Source organism: Idiotropiscis lumnitzeri, chromosome 16, assembly GCF_059441095.1.
Source record: "Idiotropiscis lumnitzeri isolate Australia: NSW breed Sydney's pygmy pipehorse chromosome 16, RoL_Ilum_1.0, whole genome shotgun sequence".
NCBI lineage: Eukaryota > Metazoa > Chordata > Actinopteri > Syngnathiformes > Syngnathidae > Idiotropiscis > Idiotropiscis lumnitzeri.
This window is the reverse complement of record NC_142406.1, coordinates 10,156,388-10,173,668: the sequence shown is the minus strand read 5'-3', so window position 1 is coordinate 10,173,668 and position 17,281 is coordinate 10,156,388. Positions and strand designations below refer to the sequence as shown.

The 17,281-nt window shown below is 41.6% G+C and overlaps 5 protein-coding genes across 6 annotated transcripts; 4 read left to right on the top strand and 1 right to left on the bottom strand.

Moving 5' to 3' along the window:
- The first annotated feature begins 97 nt into the window (after positions 1–97).
- apoa4a (apolipoprotein A4 a) lies at positions 98–2,718 on the top strand. The gene is made up of 4 exons (XM_088319094.1): positions 98–641; positions 731–778; positions 895–1,045; positions 1,257–2,718. Exons 2-4 carry the CDS (start codon positions 739–741, stop codon positions 1,825–1,827), a joined length of 762 nt encoding a protein of 253 aa, XP_088175220.1. The 5' UTR covers positions 98–641; positions 731–738; the 3' UTR covers positions 1,828–2,718.
- Positions 2,719–2,747: 29 nt separating this feature from the next.
- apoea (apolipoprotein Ea) lies at positions 2,748–5,128 on the top strand. 2 transcript variants are annotated; one of them, XM_088319091.1, is made up of 5 exons: positions 2,748–3,419; positions 3,491–3,553; positions 3,622–3,763; positions 4,090–4,377; positions 4,740–5,128. In XM_088319091.1, the coding sequence occupies exons 2-5, from the start codon at positions 3,511–3,513 to the stop codon at positions 5,044–5,046; spliced, it is 780 nt and encodes a 259-aa protein (XP_088175217.1). In that variant the 5' UTR covers positions 2,748–3,419; positions 3,491–3,510; the 3' UTR covers positions 5,047–5,128. The 2 variants fall into 2 exon arrangements, with proteins under 2 accessions (XP_088175217.1, XP_088175216.1); XM_088319090.1 differs by having other exon boundaries at positions 2,748–3,553.
- A 546-nt stretch (positions 5,129–5,674) lies between these two features.
- On the top strand, positions 5,675–9,639 carry msto1 (misato mitochondrial distribution and morphology regulator 1). Its single transcript, XM_088318795.1, has 13 exons — positions 5,675–5,867; positions 6,240–6,369; positions 6,447–6,516; positions 6,604–6,679; positions 6,763–6,950; positions 7,139–7,253; positions 7,562–7,696; positions 7,769–7,921; positions 8,028–8,159; positions 8,250–8,431; positions 8,519–8,623; positions 8,751–8,863; positions 8,938–9,639. Exons 1-13 carry the CDS (start codon positions 5,784–5,786, stop codon positions 9,189–9,191), a joined length of 1,737 nt encoding a protein of 578 aa, XP_088174921.1. The 5' UTR covers positions 5,675–5,783; the 3' UTR covers positions 9,192–9,639.
- An 86-nt stretch (positions 9,640–9,725) lies between these two features.
- srsf4 (serine and arginine rich splicing factor 4) lies at positions 9,726–13,684 on the bottom strand. The gene is made up of 6 exons (XM_088318796.1): positions 13,481–13,684; positions 12,898–13,067; positions 11,233–11,342; positions 10,934–11,148; positions 10,717–10,794; positions 9,726–10,562 (listed from the first exon to the last, which is right to left on the bottom strand). The coding sequence occupies exons 1-6, from the start codon at positions 13,585–13,587 to the stop codon at positions 10,112–10,114; spliced, it is 1,131 nt and encodes a 376-aa protein (XP_088174922.1). The 5' UTR covers positions 13,588–13,684; the 3' UTR covers positions 9,726–10,111.
- Positions 13,685–14,196: 512 nt separating this feature from the next.
- xkr8.3 (XK related 8, tandem duplicate 3) lies at positions 14,197–17,235 on the top strand. The gene is made up of 3 exons (XM_088319362.1): positions 14,197–14,843; positions 15,724–15,911; positions 16,487–17,235. The coding sequence occupies exons 1-3, from the start codon at positions 14,518–14,520 to the stop codon at positions 17,185–17,187; spliced, it is 1,215 nt and encodes a 404-aa protein (XP_088175488.1). The 5' UTR covers positions 14,197–14,517; the 3' UTR covers positions 17,188–17,235.
- Positions 17,236–17,281: the final 46 nt, after the last annotated feature.

Genomic DNA, 17,281 nt, shown 5'->3' with positions numbered 1-17,281 from the left:
TTTTTTTTTTTGCTAGGCAATCATAACTGGTTAAAATAAAATAAAAAATATGTCACAGTGCACTTCTTTACGTTATGAAATATGAATTTTGCAACTGCATTTTAAAAATGGTATAAATTAAAAAAATATTTTGGTTGATTGATGGACTGTATAAAGTCATTAAATAAAATAAATAAACAAATTAAAGGTAAAAAAAAACTGCTTAACCACACTATTCTTTAACTAATTAAATGCAATCCCAAACTTCCTATTTTATGCAAAGCATAAATATATTTAAGAAATAAATATAACAAAGAATAATGTATTATGTATTCTATCTAATTAAACCTAATCATGCATGGAAACTACATAATAAATAACATTTTAAAATATGCTCAAAAGACATCAGTAAAATAGAAATTAATTTGTTCAATTCATCAATAATTCTTTAAATAATTGAACTCAAGTTTGAGGGGGTCTTCGGACCACAGTGATTGTATCAGGCCTTCTCACTTTCGCCACATCACAACTAACGTAAGTGACAACCTCACATTCTGCGGTGGACTTTACTCCTTTGCTGCCTCCATATAAACTCACGAATGAACGCTGCAGCAGGACTCAGTATTCAGCAGCTCTCCCAACTGTACAGCTCAACCACACAGGTAAGAAAGCACATATGGGTTAACAAGTTTTGGATTATTTCGGTTTTAAAACTGCTCCAAATTCTGAAATCTGATTTTTGCATCTGCAGTGTCAGTCATGAAGCTCCTCCTGGTTTTCGTTTTGGCTGTTTATGCTGGTAAGCTCATGTTCTAATTTGGCGAAACTACAAAAATACTCAAAATGTATTGCATGTAAAAATTGAAAAAAAAATATGCTGCAGAAAATGGAAGAATTGAATCTTTCTCTCTCCAGGTTGCGATGCCAAAGTCATGCAGCAGAACCAGCCCAAGCCGCAGATCGAAATGGTCAAAGACGCCTTTTGGGACTATGTTGCCAAGGCAACATCGACAGCTGGAGACTCATTGGCGCTGATCAGACAGTCGGACCTTGGAAAGGAAGTCAAGTAAGAAATCCTGAAATAGGAGAAAAGACTCACCACAAGACATCCTTGAGCTACACCCGCCACTATTAGGGGACCTCAATAGCAGTTAACAGTCTGGAGTAATATTTATTTATTTATGTGTCTGTGTGTATTTGCATACGTGTATATCGCAATATTTACATTGATTTATATTTGGAGGAAGATGATGGATACAAAATGATTGTCTCTGCAGCACCCTGATTTCCGGGAGCACGGCCGCCATCAATAGATTCACAGATGTTCTCCGCACTCACGTGTCCCAGGACTTCACGTCGCGCTTCTTCGAGCAGGCCGAGCAGCTGAAAACCCGCCTGGAGACGGATCTGTCAGCCATGAGAACCCACCTGCAGCCGTACGCCGACGAGGTGGTGACGCACTTCCAGGAGCAGGTGGAGGAGCTGAAGAAGGAGGTGTCATCTTACGTCGAGACCATGGACTCGGAAGCTCTCAAGGAAGTCTTGATGAGGAAAAGCCAGGAGCTGAAGAGCCACCTGAACAGGAATGTCGACAAGCTACATTCGCAGATGATTCCTTACACTGAGGAACTTAGGCAGAAGATGGAGAATAGCTTGGAGGAGTTCCAGAAGAACATGATGCCCCTGGCCCAGAAGTTTCACAGCCAGCTGACGGAGAAGACCCAGGAGATCCAGGAAAAGCTGCTTCCTTACGGGGATGAGCTGAGAGCCAAGCTGGACATCGACACTCAAAATCTGAAGGAGCAGCTGGCTGCTCTCTGGGAGTCCTTCACCAAGCTGACACAATGAAAGCTTACAAGAGCTGGACTCATGCATAGTACAATATTCTACCTCGTTTTCATCTGCATTTGTTTTCTGTTCGTATTTGACTGATGCCCACTGCAAGAGAGAATAAAAAAATTGAAATGTATTTTTGTTGTCCTGATTGTGTTGGTGAACTTTCAGATTCCAAATGAATTTCCAAGTGGTGCACTATAGGCAAAAAAAAAACAACATAATAGTCCCTCATTTATCGCAAATATTCCGTTCAAGAACTTGCTGCGATGAATGAAAATCCGCAAAGCAACAACCTTATATTCATTTTATAATTTGTAAATATTTCAAAGCTTAACATCATACCAATACAAAATATGCATGTGAGTTAAAGCTATATATTTCTTCTGCATTTTGCATCGTAGTATCTGTGACTGAGTGCGCGTGTGTGACAGAGTCAGCGAATTTAAGTGTCGATATGGTTGCTATTTTAAATGGCTAACATTTTATTCAATAAACTGATTGAAAGAGCGTGCCTTTGGAAGGATTACAATTTATTCTTCTAGTGCTAGGTTATATTAATTTAGCTGGCAATTTTTATTTCACCATAAATATGCAGTTCAGATACCTTGTACTTCATCTTCTTTTAATTGACAGTGTCTGTCTTTAACGCAGACTTTCCACTCTGTGGAAAAACAATCGTGTCAAATATTGACAAATATGCAATAGGAAAGTAGCACATGCATACTTTTTCCATTCCATTCCATTTGGTAACACAAAACAAAGCACGACATTTCTCGCAGTGCAATTCCCTCAGCCAATCAGCGAAGAAATGGAATGATGATGAAAATAATCTTACACTTATAATAATTAGCCTGGATAAATAATTTTTTAACTGTTCAGTATGTTGTTGCAATGCAATGTCCAAATTGTAAACTGGTTTGTTGACTTTTCTAAAGCAGGATGACTGAAGTCCTTCCCCGTAAAAAAAATTAAGTGCGATCACGTTACGTAAACAAATCAAATCTTAGACAGACGAAGCAGCAACACTGAAAAAAAATATTTCAAAAAATTAATTAAATCTACTGAATAATAATTAAAAAATAATTAATAAATACATTAAATAAAAATGGTCACAAAGGAGAAAAAAATCAAATTTTATATTAGCTTAAGATACAGTCAAATGTAATCTAAAAAAGAGCTGTATTAAATATTCCGGTATTAATTTAACAATATCCTTATTGTTTGTGGAAGAGAACATTATTAAAATGTGTGTGCATTTTAATTTTGCTTACTTCCTCATCTTCGTCCTGTTGCATAAACATTCCCACGTGTTCGTCTTTTGCATACTTTTATTGTATGGATCCTGACAACAAACAGTCAAGATCTCCGATCAGATGTTTCAGGTTCCGCAATTTGACCCGTGACTCAATGCGTACGTCAGAGTGCAACGTGGCGCCAAAATAACACGCACAGCAATAAAAGTTGACAACACACTTCATGATGGGAACTTCGAACGCTCGGCCGTCACCCTTGTGACGTTGCCTGGATCACATCACCGCCGGCTAATCTTTATAAATACAGAGCGACGCGCTCAGTCCACCTCGTCGGTCACCTGCAAGTACTTGGTAAGCTTTTCCACTGCAGTCTTTTGTACTTTTGATTCTATGCAGAGAATTACAATCGTGTATCATTTCAGCTGTTTGGTCTGGTCACACCATGAGGGTCTTTGTGGTAATTGTCACCCTAGCAGTCATCTCAGGTGAGTTCTTTTGTCATTTAAATTCAACAGAACAAATTCTGACTCAAATCCTTTTTTTTTGTTTTAAGGCTGCCAAGGCAAGAGTTTCTTCCAGGATGACCCGGTGACGACCTGGGAGGAATACTTTCAAAACTATTTGACTGCACTGAATGCGAAGGCTGATGAGATAGTGACGGACATCAAGAGCTCCCAGATCAGCAGAGAACTGGAGTGAGTTTTTTTTATTTGAGTACCATGATGATCTATAGATAGACAAACTTATTTTTAGTTATGTACAATAAATATGACATTGTTATTGTAATACAGATTAATTTATTACTATTGTAAAAAAAAAAAAAAAAAAAAAAAGATGACCTTGGATTAACTCATTTACTGCCATTAACGGCTTAAGACGTCAAATATCTTTTTTTTTTTTTTTTTATACTCGGCTGGTAGTGAATTAGTTTAATCACTTCTTAAATCATAATATTTAGGGAGGAAAAAAAAATCCCAATTCAATTGCTTTTTCAGCCCAAACTGTGTCTCACTCCCCTCAGGACCTTGATCCAAGACAGCACGGCCGAGCTGGGCGCATACAAAGATGACCTGGAGAACAAGCTGGCTCCGTACTTTCGGGAAGCCGGGGAACGTCTGGGCAAAGACCTGGATGGGATGCTCGAGCGTCTGCGTGAGCACGTGAGCGAGGCCAGGGCGCAGATGGAGCAGTACCACCGGGAGCTGCAGACGGTGGTGAAGCAGAACTCGGACGACGTCAGAGTCAGCGTTGCCACCTACACCCGTAAGATGAAGAAGCGCCTCAACAAGGATGCCATGGAGATCAAAAGGTTAGTGTCAGCAATATTATCATATCACATTGCTCATCTAGAGAGTTTACATAAATATACAGTACAAATACTGTCTTGATAAGATGTATGTCCAGTGGCTATAAAAAATCTACACACCCCAGTTCCAATGTCACTGATATTCATTGGTAAAATGAAACAATAAACAGGGGAATTTTTATCAATACTGCTTTTATTATTGGCAATATGATCAAGAGTATCCTGTTTGTGTTGTGAAAATTGAAGATCCCAAAAAAAGATTAACAGAATAATCTTAACATGAGTTTAATTACCAGTAAGATTAATAATAACATGTTATATATGTTCCTGAGGTCCGTATCAAAACTGTGTTGTCCTTCTCTCAGGCAAGTTGCCACCTATATGGAGAAACTCCAATCCCGCACTTCAGACAACATCGAGGACTTGAGGATGCGTCTGGATCCCTATTTCGCTCAGGTGCGAGACAACACCCAGGCGAAGATCACCACCCTGAATGACCTGCTGAAGTACCAGGTGAATGACGTGAAGCACAAGATCCAGACTGCGGCGGAAGACATCACCAACAGCTTCACAAAGACCACGATGAACCTGTACGACGCCATGCATGACAAGATAGAGGAACTTTCCAGCTGGTTTCAGCCTGTTGTCTCCTTGTTTAATGACGATATGTAAACCACTTGTCTAAATGTCTGTCTATCACTCTACAGATGTAAAATGACAGTGATTTACTAATAAAGAAACTCACTCACACAAATGGAGTTTGAATTTTATTTTGTCACATGGTAGAATAAAGATTTTTATGGCAATAGTAAAGCCTGGGGGAAAATATTATAGAAAATATATGATGACTCTGCTGGTGAAACATTTTAATACATGTATTTGTGTGTGCATTATTTAATTAGTAATAAATTAAAAAATATATATGTTGTTAATAAATACTAATTAAGTGACAAGAAAATTTCATAAATAATTCCCAAAAATATTTTATATGCATTTTATTAACAACAGTCGCATTTGTGTGTGCATTATTTAATTAGTAATAAATTAAAAAATAAATATGTTGTTAATAAATACTAATTAAGTGACAAGAAAATTTCATAAATAATTCCCAAAAATATTTTAGATGCATTTTATTAACAACAGTCGCTTAGTAAAGTTTTTTTTAACAAAAAGACAATTATTATGACGTAGCACCGTTCACATGTGAGTCGACGGCACCGCGAAACCGAACTACTATAATACGTCATTTCAGTATCCAATGATATTTCTTTGAATTCTTGCCCAGCCAATCGGAAATCGTTTTCGCTCGAGTAGGAAGTCGCCGTTTTGTGTTGTCATTTCCAAGCATGTCGCTCATTTCTAACATGAACACGTTTCTTATATTAACATAATAGTTGCCTTCCGTTACAATGAGTAACATTTGTAGAGAGGTTATCACGCTTCAGCTGGGGCATTATTCCAACTTTGTGGGAACTCATTGGTGGAATTTACAGGTGAGGAACTCTGCCGGCTAAGTTAGCTAGCTCTAATGTTAGCTTTACATGTGTGAGACAAGAGGATGCCAAACAAAGCGTAAAGTTTGTGAAGATAAGCGTCATGATTTTATTTGATCAGATCATTAAAGCCTAATCTCATTAAAAACATAAATACGGAGAGGAAAGTATGTAAATTGTAAAGCTTTGGTCTAGTTCATATTTTCTTGAACGTGTGAGGTTTGTTCCAAAATCACATAGAAATCACCTTTTAAATTATTGGTGAGAGTTACGCAATCCATTAACTAATCAGTAGTCATAACTATTCATTTTTAATGTTGAATCTGAATTTTATTCGATAAGGTAGGTGATGAAGTCCTTTTGTCTTTGTAGGATGCATCACTGTCATATGACCCAGAGATGTCACCTGGAGAAATCCAGAGTGATGTCATGTTTCGTGAAGGACAAACCTTTGGTGGGAGCATCACCTACACTCCACGCCTCATTGCGATGGACCTCAAAGGTAACAATGCTTTGTAAACTTACTTTTTGTTCTGCAGTGAATGTATGAGAACCCCACATAATGTGTCCGTCACACAGGAAGTCTGCTGACTCTTCGACAGGAGGGCAGTCTGTATGACACTGGCAAAGAAACAACTGCTCTTTCCTGGTAAATAAAAAGTGACTGTCTGGTGGTGTTTCTTTTTTCATGCACCTGGCCAGGACATTTTCAAGCTAAGTATTCTCTAAATAACAGGGATGGAAGCCTGATGATACATAAAGAGAGTCCCCCTGCAAAAAACTCCTTTCTTGAAGACCTGGACAAGTTGGATGTGAGTATTTGTCGTGAAACATGAATGCATATCTGAGGTTATTATGTCAGTCTGAACATATATATATCCTCTTTTCTACTCAGTGTGGGGACATACTGACTGAGGCAGACTTTTCTTCTGGCTCCCTAAGCGTGGAAACTGTCAACAGTCGACTTGCTCGAGTCCAGAAGAATTACAGGCTGGAGGGCAGCGTCAAGGTCTGGTCTGACTTTCTGCGCATCCACTTGCATCCTCGAACCATCTCTGTTATACACCGGTACAACCATGATGGGTGAGTTATGAATTTGGATTTTTTTTTCTTGTGTTTTTACCAGTAGATATTATAAAGCAAAAAAAGAAAACGGGTGCATATGTGGACTTTTGAGCTCCAACTGGGTGGCACATTTGACGTTTCACATATTGAGCATTTTCATTCCTGTCTGCACATTTAAAAGTATTATATTTATTTTTAATGACCAGAGAGGCTGACCGTCTGGAGACTTTTGGCCAGGGGGAATCGCTGCTGCAGGGGGCGGTGCTGGAGGATCTGGATGACAAACTTCATTTCTTTGTCGAGGAGTGTGACTACTTCCAGGTAAATTTCTCTTAAAGCAACGTACGCGCACTATTTGAACATCACCCATTTTTAAAAATGTGAGGAACCACTCTTTAAATCCTGAACGCAGCCATTATAATTCTGTTAACCAGTCCTGTCCAGTCCACATACAGATAAAATATTCACCCTTTACAAGACATGAGCCAAGATTAATGTGTGTACCACACTTAAGTAGAGGACAGAATTGTCTCCGGAGAAAGAAAATTGTAGACAAGCACGAGAAAGACAACGGCTGTAAGACCATCTCCAAGCAACTTGATGTTCCTATCCCTACTTCTCCACTTTAGGGTTTCCAGGTTCTGTGCGACCTGACGGATGGCTTTGCAGGTCTCGGCTCAAAGGTCACAGAGATGCTACAGGACGCGTACGGCGGTCGAGGCATCCTAACCTTCGGGACGGCCCCCGTCAGTCACCCAAATTCAGTGAGTTGGACTCAACGTTGTCCATGCAAAGTGTTTAATGCGGTTGTTGACAGGTTCCTTTTGCTCAAGTAGACTCCAATGAAGGACCTCTACCATCTCTTGAACTGTGCGTTAGGGATGGTCCACATGGCCAGTTACAGCTCCTTCTTCTGTCCGCTGACGCTGCGAGGAGGACTGGGCCTACGACCGTCGTCTCCCATAAGCTTCCCTTTCCTAAACTATGACGTACGTTTTACAACTCCTCACAATTTTGGGATATTTGGCTTTGAGGGAAAGTTCAGAGTGAACCTAACATCTACATACTCATGACATTTACGTTTATTTGGTGCAGCCGTCACTTTGGTACCACTCCAGCTCCGTCCTGTCTCTCGCTCTGGATGCGCTCACTGTGCCGTACAGGCTGAGGAGCAACTGCATTCCCATGTGGCAGCTGGCAGACTCGCTGTCGACGTCAGGCAGAAAGGTGATTTTTTTGTTGTTGTTGGTTCAAGCAAGTACTATGACTTATTTTTGGCAATATAAGGTAGTGTAACGCGAACGTATTTAATTACAGGTGGTGGCAGCTTACGGTGCCGTCCCGTTTCCCATAACGCACGGCAGCTCTCTCCCCGATGCCCTAATGGCCTGTGACTCATTGCCATGGAAACCGTTGTCCACATGCGCCGAAGCAGCCGACGGTCGATGCTATGGCCAGTGGGTGACACTCAAAGGCTTGGAAGGCCAAAGACTCACCAGGTACATTTTGTTGCTTTTAATATCTGCGGATCGTGCGTAAAGTTTATGGAGACAATATTTAAATTTACATTTTTCTTTCTGACCCAGTTCTGTTGCTCCAGGGAAAGAACCGCCCTCTCCTTTTCACAACCTCCACAGTGGGGAAGACGTCCTGGCGTCTTACATCACATCTTTCTATCCTACAGCACCTCTGTAAGGCCCTTAAAATGTATCCGTTTTTTGATTTCTGAGAAATCCAATTGTTACTGAAATTTGATTAATTGCTTGAGCCTACAATTGCTGTCTTTATGATGAGAAAACCTAACTTTTCTCCTTTTAGGGCTCTGCAGCTGGTATCCAGTCCCAGTAAAGCTATCCCACCTTTCCCTCAGATATTCAGCCAGTCTCTCAACCATCAAGATCTCCAGCACGACCACTTGCATCCAACCAACTGTGAGTTTCTGAAGTCCCATGATCTGAAATGTTTGTCACACTTTTCTATGCTAAATCCGCTCTTTATTTTGTAGCCCCTCCAGTCGTCTCCTCTGCACCAGTCATCACGTCACTCCAGTCGGGGCCCGCGCTGGACCCGTGGCTCTCTGAGTTGCATCGCAGCGTCAGTGCTTTTGACGTCCGCCGCGTGGCTCCCAGCTTTCTTTCGCAGGGACCCGAATTGTCGGACTACAGCGAGGCCCTGGAGCAGTTGCGCTTATTGGCTCGGAAGTACCGTGACGATAGCAGCGGAGCAACGCGTTCGTCTTCTGAGGAGGAGGATGACTGACGTTGGGTTGGATGGACTTGTTTTTGATTACACTCCCACTGAGGTACTGAGACACTGTGGGGATTAGTCGGCAGTCTTGGTAGACTTCAACACATCTTTTTGCACCTGGGTTGAATTAAGATACATATCGAATTATACTTAAAATCATTGGGACCGCGACATGCGACTGTCCATAATCATTCTGCAATTTTAGTATGATTTTGACTTGATACTTAAATGTAGCTTTTATATTTTCATTCATGATGCTGTAAAGTTACCAAGGTTTGCTGGCCCAGTACGGTTAGATGTGTAATATTCCTCTGGGTGCCGCATTTAAAAAAAAATATACACATTTGAATGTATGGACTTGTTACTTTTGAAATGAAAATGTATTTCCTACAGCGATTACTTGTCGTGCTGGAGATAGTCACCCAACGTCATATTAAACATGACAAGCGATGAAATTGTATTTTTAAGCAGGAGTTATTTTTCTTTATAAACGGCAAAAAAAAAAAAAAAGTTGGATATCTAAAGAAATCATGAATCAAAACAATGAAGAGGCTTTTTTTTTTTTTTATTTGAAATAAAATGATAAAGAGCTTTCACAAAAGGTGAGACGTATTCCAATCAAGCACATAAGTATGTATTTCACATCTCTATTTGAGGACACAAACGCATACCACCAACTTAAAAAAAAAAAAAAAAACTTGAGGATCACTGACTCCTATTTAAACACAAAGCCTCCATTTTTCGGTCTACGGCAAGGGAGAAAAATGTTAAAAGAAATTGAGATGTGCATAAGACATCAAGAGCAAGCATCTGGGTTGTACAGCTACTTATCAAAAATTTGAAGTACCCGTGTGGGGGTTACAAAATGTAAAATTGTGAGGGGGACACACACGAGGAGATGGTGACAAACAGTCCAAAAAAAACCCCCGATATTATGAGCGGGAACGAGAGCGGGACTGGGAACGAGATTTGGAGCGAGAGACCGAACGGGAAGCAGAGCGGGAGCGCTCTTTGACGGGGGTAGGTGAGCGGGACTTGGATTTAGACTTGGACTTGGACCTCGCTCTGGATTTTAAGTTGGCGGGGGAGCAGGAGCGAGAACCCCTCTCCTGTTCACCTGCCTCATCCTCGCTCTTGGGAGCGTCACGACCCTTTGACGCAGACTTCCTGGAGACTGAACGGGAGCGAGACCTGGATCGCGACCGGGACCTGGACTCGTCCGTCTTGCTCTTCTTTACCTCTTTCCTGCTCTTCTTGCTTTTGGGGCTGCGGCTCCTGCTCTGGTCTTTGTCCTTCTGGTCTCCGTTGCTGCGCTCGTCCTCCTTCTTGCTCTTTCCTTTACTCTTCTTGCTATCGGAGTGACTGCGGGAGCGGGAAGCAGGCCTGCAGCCGAAAGCAAGATTAGATACTACATTAGGAATGAACGGTATGAAGTGCCAAATAACTGATCTTCTGTACCACTTTAGGCAAGCTCCCGTTTTATGATTAGCAACAACGACAACGTGAAGCTACAGCGCAGACCCGGTTGATGTCTCACCTGGAACGGGAACGGCTCCGGCTGCTGCTTTCACTGCGGCTTCGGCTCTTGCGGGACCTGCGACTCCTGGAGCGGGACCTGGATTAGCGACAGGTGTTAGTACAGTGCACACACGACACAAAAACCAGCAACAATAGAAAAATGATAGAGAAGCCTCAGGCAATGTTTAATCTAGTTCATTGCTAACAAGAACCACTTCATGTGTTCTACTTTGTACCTGGAGCGGCTTCGACTACGCGAATAGGAGCGGCGGCGTTTGGCTCCGGGGCGGTCTTCGATGAGACGTATCTTTCTGCCGTTGACCTCGGTGCCATCCAGCTTCTCCAAAGCCCGCTTCATGTCAGCGTACAACCTGAACTCGATCACCCCTTCATTCTTTCGCCCCTTGTGCGTGTCAGCGTAAGTCACCTCTCCTGCTTGCCTCATGTAATCCTCAAGAATAAAAAAAAAAAAGTACATTTTAGATGGCGGTGATAATATACAGGTAAAGTATTTGTTTTAAATAAGAAATAATACCTTTAAGTCCTGCCAGCTGCATCGGCTGGACAGATTCTCAACAATGAGCCGATAGTCCGTCCTAATAGGTGGACCATAGCGGTCTCTGCCCCAACGTCCTCCGTAACCACCTTTCAAGGTAACAAGGATAGAGCAACAAAATGAGGACCAGGCAGCAACACAGATGTGCTTAATATTCTGAACTCCACACTACTCTACAAATAATTCAAGCCACTCTGAAAGTAATTAAAAAAAATAATGAAAAAAAATTTCAGTTAATAAATAACAAACAAAAAAATTATATACAGTTATCAAAATTGACAAGTAATGCTACTTCTGTCTAAACTTAAAAAAAAAAAGCAATTCATTAAATATTAACTAAAAAATAGGATGCATTCTAAATCATTTAAAATTACATATAACTGAAGAAGGAAATAGTTCCGGTGAAAAAAAGGTTCTAAGCTAGCCTAAAAACAACTGACTGTTAGAGTAAATGTTCTTTTTTTAGGCTGAACCCACATCTGTTCCTAACCCCCATGGCATCCTCACCACCCGGCCTGGGCTGGGCCTAATGGCAATAGCGGTCTTCATTCACAATGGCTCCCTTTTTTGGTCTGCCCAGGGGCCCAGAATGGTCAAACCACACTCTTGGAAAGGGGGGACACCATGGCCAGCAATAGGGCGGGCAGTCGGCAAAGGACTCTTTCAATTGAAACATTGAGGTTCTTTGTTAAATCTTTACCTTTAAAATTGACAATCAACTTTAATAAAATGTTAAAAATAGAATAAAAACAGCATTCACAACATATTGAACATTATCAATTATATTCAGAATTAATCAAATGAAAATCGTTTTCCTATTGCAACTACTTTTTGCAAATTCTAACATTGTTTCATTTGGCTACTCATTGGTGGCTTGGGTGCATTCAAGTAGAACAGGAAAGCTCTCTCGCCTGCAATTCATTTGTCCAAAGAATTTGAAATTTCATGCGATTGGTCAATTTGCAAGATAACAGACATCAACCGCTCGGATATTTCCGAATGCAAAAACCGGGACACGCCTGTTTGTAAGAGGGCCGTTGAAAGCCAAACACAAAAATGTCTATTTGTATCTGTTGAAACTCAATTATTTACTTTGCTATCCAAATGCTGGAAAATAGTTTCCCCAACATTTACATGACAAAAGTCATGACACACCACCCCCCAAAAAAATATGTAATACACTGTAATATAAACTTAAATGATCTTGTTTCTATTTACTAAGTGTGATATTTGGATTGGTTTTGAACTGCATACATTTGTCTATGCAACATAGGCTCTTATGTTTGTGTCCATGCTAAATGCATGCCCTGTTTTATGTGCTTTTTCTCTAGCTTACGTGCCAAACTATTGGAGGAGTTTCACTAAAGCTGGATGTTATTAAACAGTACTTGGAGAGAAGGGAATGAGGGACTCATTCAGATTATAATCGTTAACAAAGGCGTAAAAATATTCCAGGTCTGGACTAAGGTGAATTTGGTGGAGGGGGAATTTGTTAAAAAAATGCTTGCACAACCAATATAATAGGTGAATGCACACAAGCCACCAAAAACAACAGTTTAGCACCAAAGTAAGTAACGTGTGAATTAAAATATGTATCATTATTATGATGATTGAGAAGAGACAACGTTTCCTTGGTGAACTTACTCCTTCCTCCCCCTCCTCCTCCCCCACCGCCGCCGCCACTGTAGCCTCCATCACGACGGGGGCCTTTGGTGTGCTCCACAATCACACGCTCCCCGCACAGCTCCTTCCCGTTCAGGTCGTACACCGCATCGTCGGCGTCGCGCGGGTCGTCAAATTCAACGAAGCCATACCTGCAACGAACGATCGGTTTCATTACGACGATCCAACACAACACTGGACAATTATTATGATCAATAATAAATCCAGAATGACTGCAAATGCATTAAAATGTATCAATTGCATTTTTACACGGTTACAAGTGCACATTTTAACAAAGCGTGACATTGCCACGTCTAACGTTAGCTAGCTCCTGTTGCAAACCAACCAACATTAAACTAGCAGAGGAAATCGAGTACGTACAAAAGAAATCATGCAAAATAAAGCACAATCGATACTGAAGCGATGAGTGTTTGGATGTTTTGCAACAAAGAGAATTCGATCGGGAGGGCCTGCACCGACCAACAGGCCCATACCAGCAAGTTAGCTCGAGCTAATCGACATTAGCTTTCTGTCACTAACAACGAGAAGCGGGGCGAAACGTTACCCGTTTTTTAGATCGACTTCCAGAATCTTCCCGTAGCTCTTAAAGAACCTCTCGACGTCCTTTTCCCTTGCCCGATAGCTCAGCCTTCCGATATACACCCTTGACATTGTGACGAAGAAACGAGTAGAAAGAAAAACACGAGCGAGGGAAGAGAAACGAGGCTTATCTGCACAATGGGCCGCGACGACGGGGGCGTGGTTTATTTTATTCTTCGGCGCTACCCATGGTTTGAGAAAAACACCTTGGGTTGTACTATCGCCATCTTTTGAATAGGAACGGAACTGTTTTATCCTGTGCATTTCAGCGTGTACTATTTTTGTGTTAATTTTTAACTTAGTTACATGAGTTGAGCCAGTTCTTCTACTTTAAATATTATTTTTTGCGAGACACTGTAGTATAGTTGCATTTAATCCTATAAAACAGTTTACTTAGTTATAATTTTTATTTACCTATAATTAATTTTACTATATATAAGCACAGTCTATAGTGTAACCTGCATGATGTTATAGTTGCTGAGAATAATATTCAAAATGCTTTTTGTTTGACTGCATAAACATCTTATAAGTATTTTTGGGGGGCAGTATTAGTCATAGTTTGAAAACCACAAACAAAATATTTTGTTTCCTAAAAAAATAATCACGCTTAATAAATGCCCTCAAAAGTTAAGAATGAGTTGTTTCAAATTGTTAAAAGTTCCAAGAACACCCTTTCGTTGCCGGATGTTGCGCCCTAGCACGTGACGTAATGCCGGCTATGGGCGGGGCTAACATTAACCCCGAGGGGATTGTTTTTTTTTTTGTTTTGCAAATAATCTGTTGGGCAGTTTTTAGAACTTTATCGTGACAAAAACTCAAATAACAATGTTGCGCTTGCCACGGTGGAGGAGCGAGCCCATTCTAAGTGTCACTTGTAAGACTCAATGAAATGTGCTCCATGGGTTGAGAAGAAAGTGAGGTCTCATTTAAAATAACGGTACACGTCGCCAGCCGAATGTTAGCTCACAGCGCAGCTAGCCGGCTAACTCGGGCTAAATTGTTATGGAACGCGGGACTTTTTCAAAATATTCCTGGATTGATTTCGTCTTCTCCGTCATCGGCGTGTGTACTTTCTTGGTGGATTGGGGCTCCGACTTGTGGGTCGCCGTCGAGTTTTACTGCCACGGTGACTTTTTGTGGTTCGGGGCTCTGGTCGCCCTCATGGTTCTGTCGTCATCCGTGGTCCAGATGTTCAGTTGGTTCTGGTTAAAGTATGATCGCCAACTACCCGGCTTCCGAAGTGACATCGGAGCCGAAGCGGTGTTGTTTGTGGACAGAGTCAAACTCACGTGCCTGTTGCATGTGCTGCAGCTGGGTTTCCTATGCAGGTAAACACGTGTGCAAATTTTGCACAAAAAAAAAATCACTTTGCTTGTCTTATTATTGCACAATTTAGATGGTAAATGTATTCACGCGGTACTTAAGTAGTTGATGCGTTTTTTTTGTGTGTGTGTGGGGGGGGCGGTAAAATGGCTGCGGCAATTATTGTATTTGGTTAACGTCATATGCAATAAAAACTTGGGGCAAAAAAAAGTTTTTAATGGACACAAAATATTGAGCGTCTTTTATTATATTAGACAGTGTTTGTACTGAGAAGAATAAAAAATAAATGAGTTAGATAACATTGTCCAAACGTCTATTCTATTCAAAGTTCCCATAGATTTTCTGACGCTTTTAAATGAGTAACAAAAAAAATACTATATTTGCCAGTGTTAACTGAAAGGATAGAACTTGTATGTTTGTTTTTTTTCGGCTGGCAAGCATTGGGGTGTTAATATCGCTATATTTTTATTTTATCTCATTGCTTGGTTAAACATTGTCGAAGTACAACACTGTCATTGATTTTAAGCAGTCAGGCATTTGGTCTGCGACAGGTTACATGCAGCATCACATTGTTGTGACAGCTCTACACTTAGACAAACAATAACATTTTTACAAGAGGACATTTTTGGGGTGCTTTCTTACAATGTACAAAAAACTGTCTAGACCATCAGCATGGCCTCAGCATGGAAGCGTATAATTACATTTGACAAGTGTCATAACTGTAAACGTCAAGTTCAGGTGTGGCGGTGACAAATAATATGTCGGTGCAGAATCCTGTCACATTCCATAGCTGTTCTCTTTAGCTGCGATGTTTAGATCCGCTGCACGATTCACTGTTCGTCATTCAACAAGTCTTCTGTCACGCATTCCCCTCACTTACTGTAGGCACATCTCGGCCATCAGACAAGGCTTCCGGGTATGGTGGCGGAAAGAGGAAGGCTCCGAGTACGCCGTCTACCTGACCCACGACCTCAGCATGCTGCGACTCATCGAGACGTTCTGCGAAAGCGCTCCGCAGCTCACGCTCATGATCTATGTGGTGCTGCGCACCAACAAAGCCAGGACCGTCCAGTGTGAGTTCTCTTCTTTCACATTAGGGCTGATGTGCACAACATAAGCATAAGTATTGGTACAACTGCTCATTCTAATATTAGAATTGCTCCTTGAGAGGGCCTGTAGCTGATGAAGGAATTGAGGTCAGGGTTCTCGAGGCAAAAATCATCCACATAACTCTTCAAAGACAATGGAAATACACTACTTTTGTCCAAATAAAACTCTTCACGTTCTTCAACATAGTTCTGTGGCAACAAGATTCCACAAGATAGATTGCTGTAAAGCACTGCTTTAGTCTTAAATCAAGCTTAATCCACTCTAAAATAACAGTTGTCATTATCAGGCTGATCCTGGCCTAATTTCAAGGTATCGAGTGTTCATTATGGATGCCGATACCAAACACAGATACTTAAAGCAAAAAAAAAGATCTGACATTGAGGTCGTTTGACACATTGGTGATTCATCATGTGTGTCCCAAAAAAAAAAAATGTTTCTGTTCAGAATTATTTGTCATTGCGTTCTTTGAAATTTTATGTATCATAAATACTTGATCATGAAGTTGCAATTGATGATGATGTAACCTCTTTGTTTGCAGTCGTCAGCATTGTGGCATCAACCACATCCATAGCCTGGATGGTGGTGGACTACCACCGCTGCCTGCGCTCCTTCCTACCCGACAAGGCCAAGCAGGGCTGGGGCTCCTCCTTGGTCTACTTCCTGTGGAACCTGCTACTCATCTCCCCTCGCGTCGCTGCCCTCGCCCTCTTCGCTTCTGTCCTGCCCGCTTACATCGCCGCCCACTTCCTGATCGTTTGGTCTAGCTTCGTCGTATGGGCTTGGCGACAGAAGACCGACTTTATGGACAGCGTCGGTGGGGAATGGCTCTACCGGGCCACCGTGGGGCTCATTTGGTACTTCAGCTGGTTTAATGTAGCCGAGGGTCGGACTCAAGGGAGAAGCATCATTTATCATACCTTCATCACTACCGATGCAGGAATCCTGCTGGCCACTTGGTGGTGCTACCGAGACCCCGTGACCTCCCAACCATACGCAATGGCGCTGCTCATCACTCTACCTCTTACCTACCTCCTGGGACTCCTCTTTAAATGCATCTACTACTGCTGCTTCCACCCCAAACTGTGGAGGCCCCCGCTTAGGGAACCAGGACTGCCCGACGACTTGCCTGATGCAGAAGTGTCCTTCAGAGAATTTCCCATCCAGGATGGTGCCCTGTCTTCCCAGCTGCTCAACAAAAGGATGGCGCACAATGCGGCACTCTTTTATTCCACTCAGTAGAAACCCTGGTGAGAATAACACAACTAAATTAAAGTTGAATTTTCTGTGGATGTTTTTGTGTGTACTGTTGACACACCCACGGGCCAACATTAGG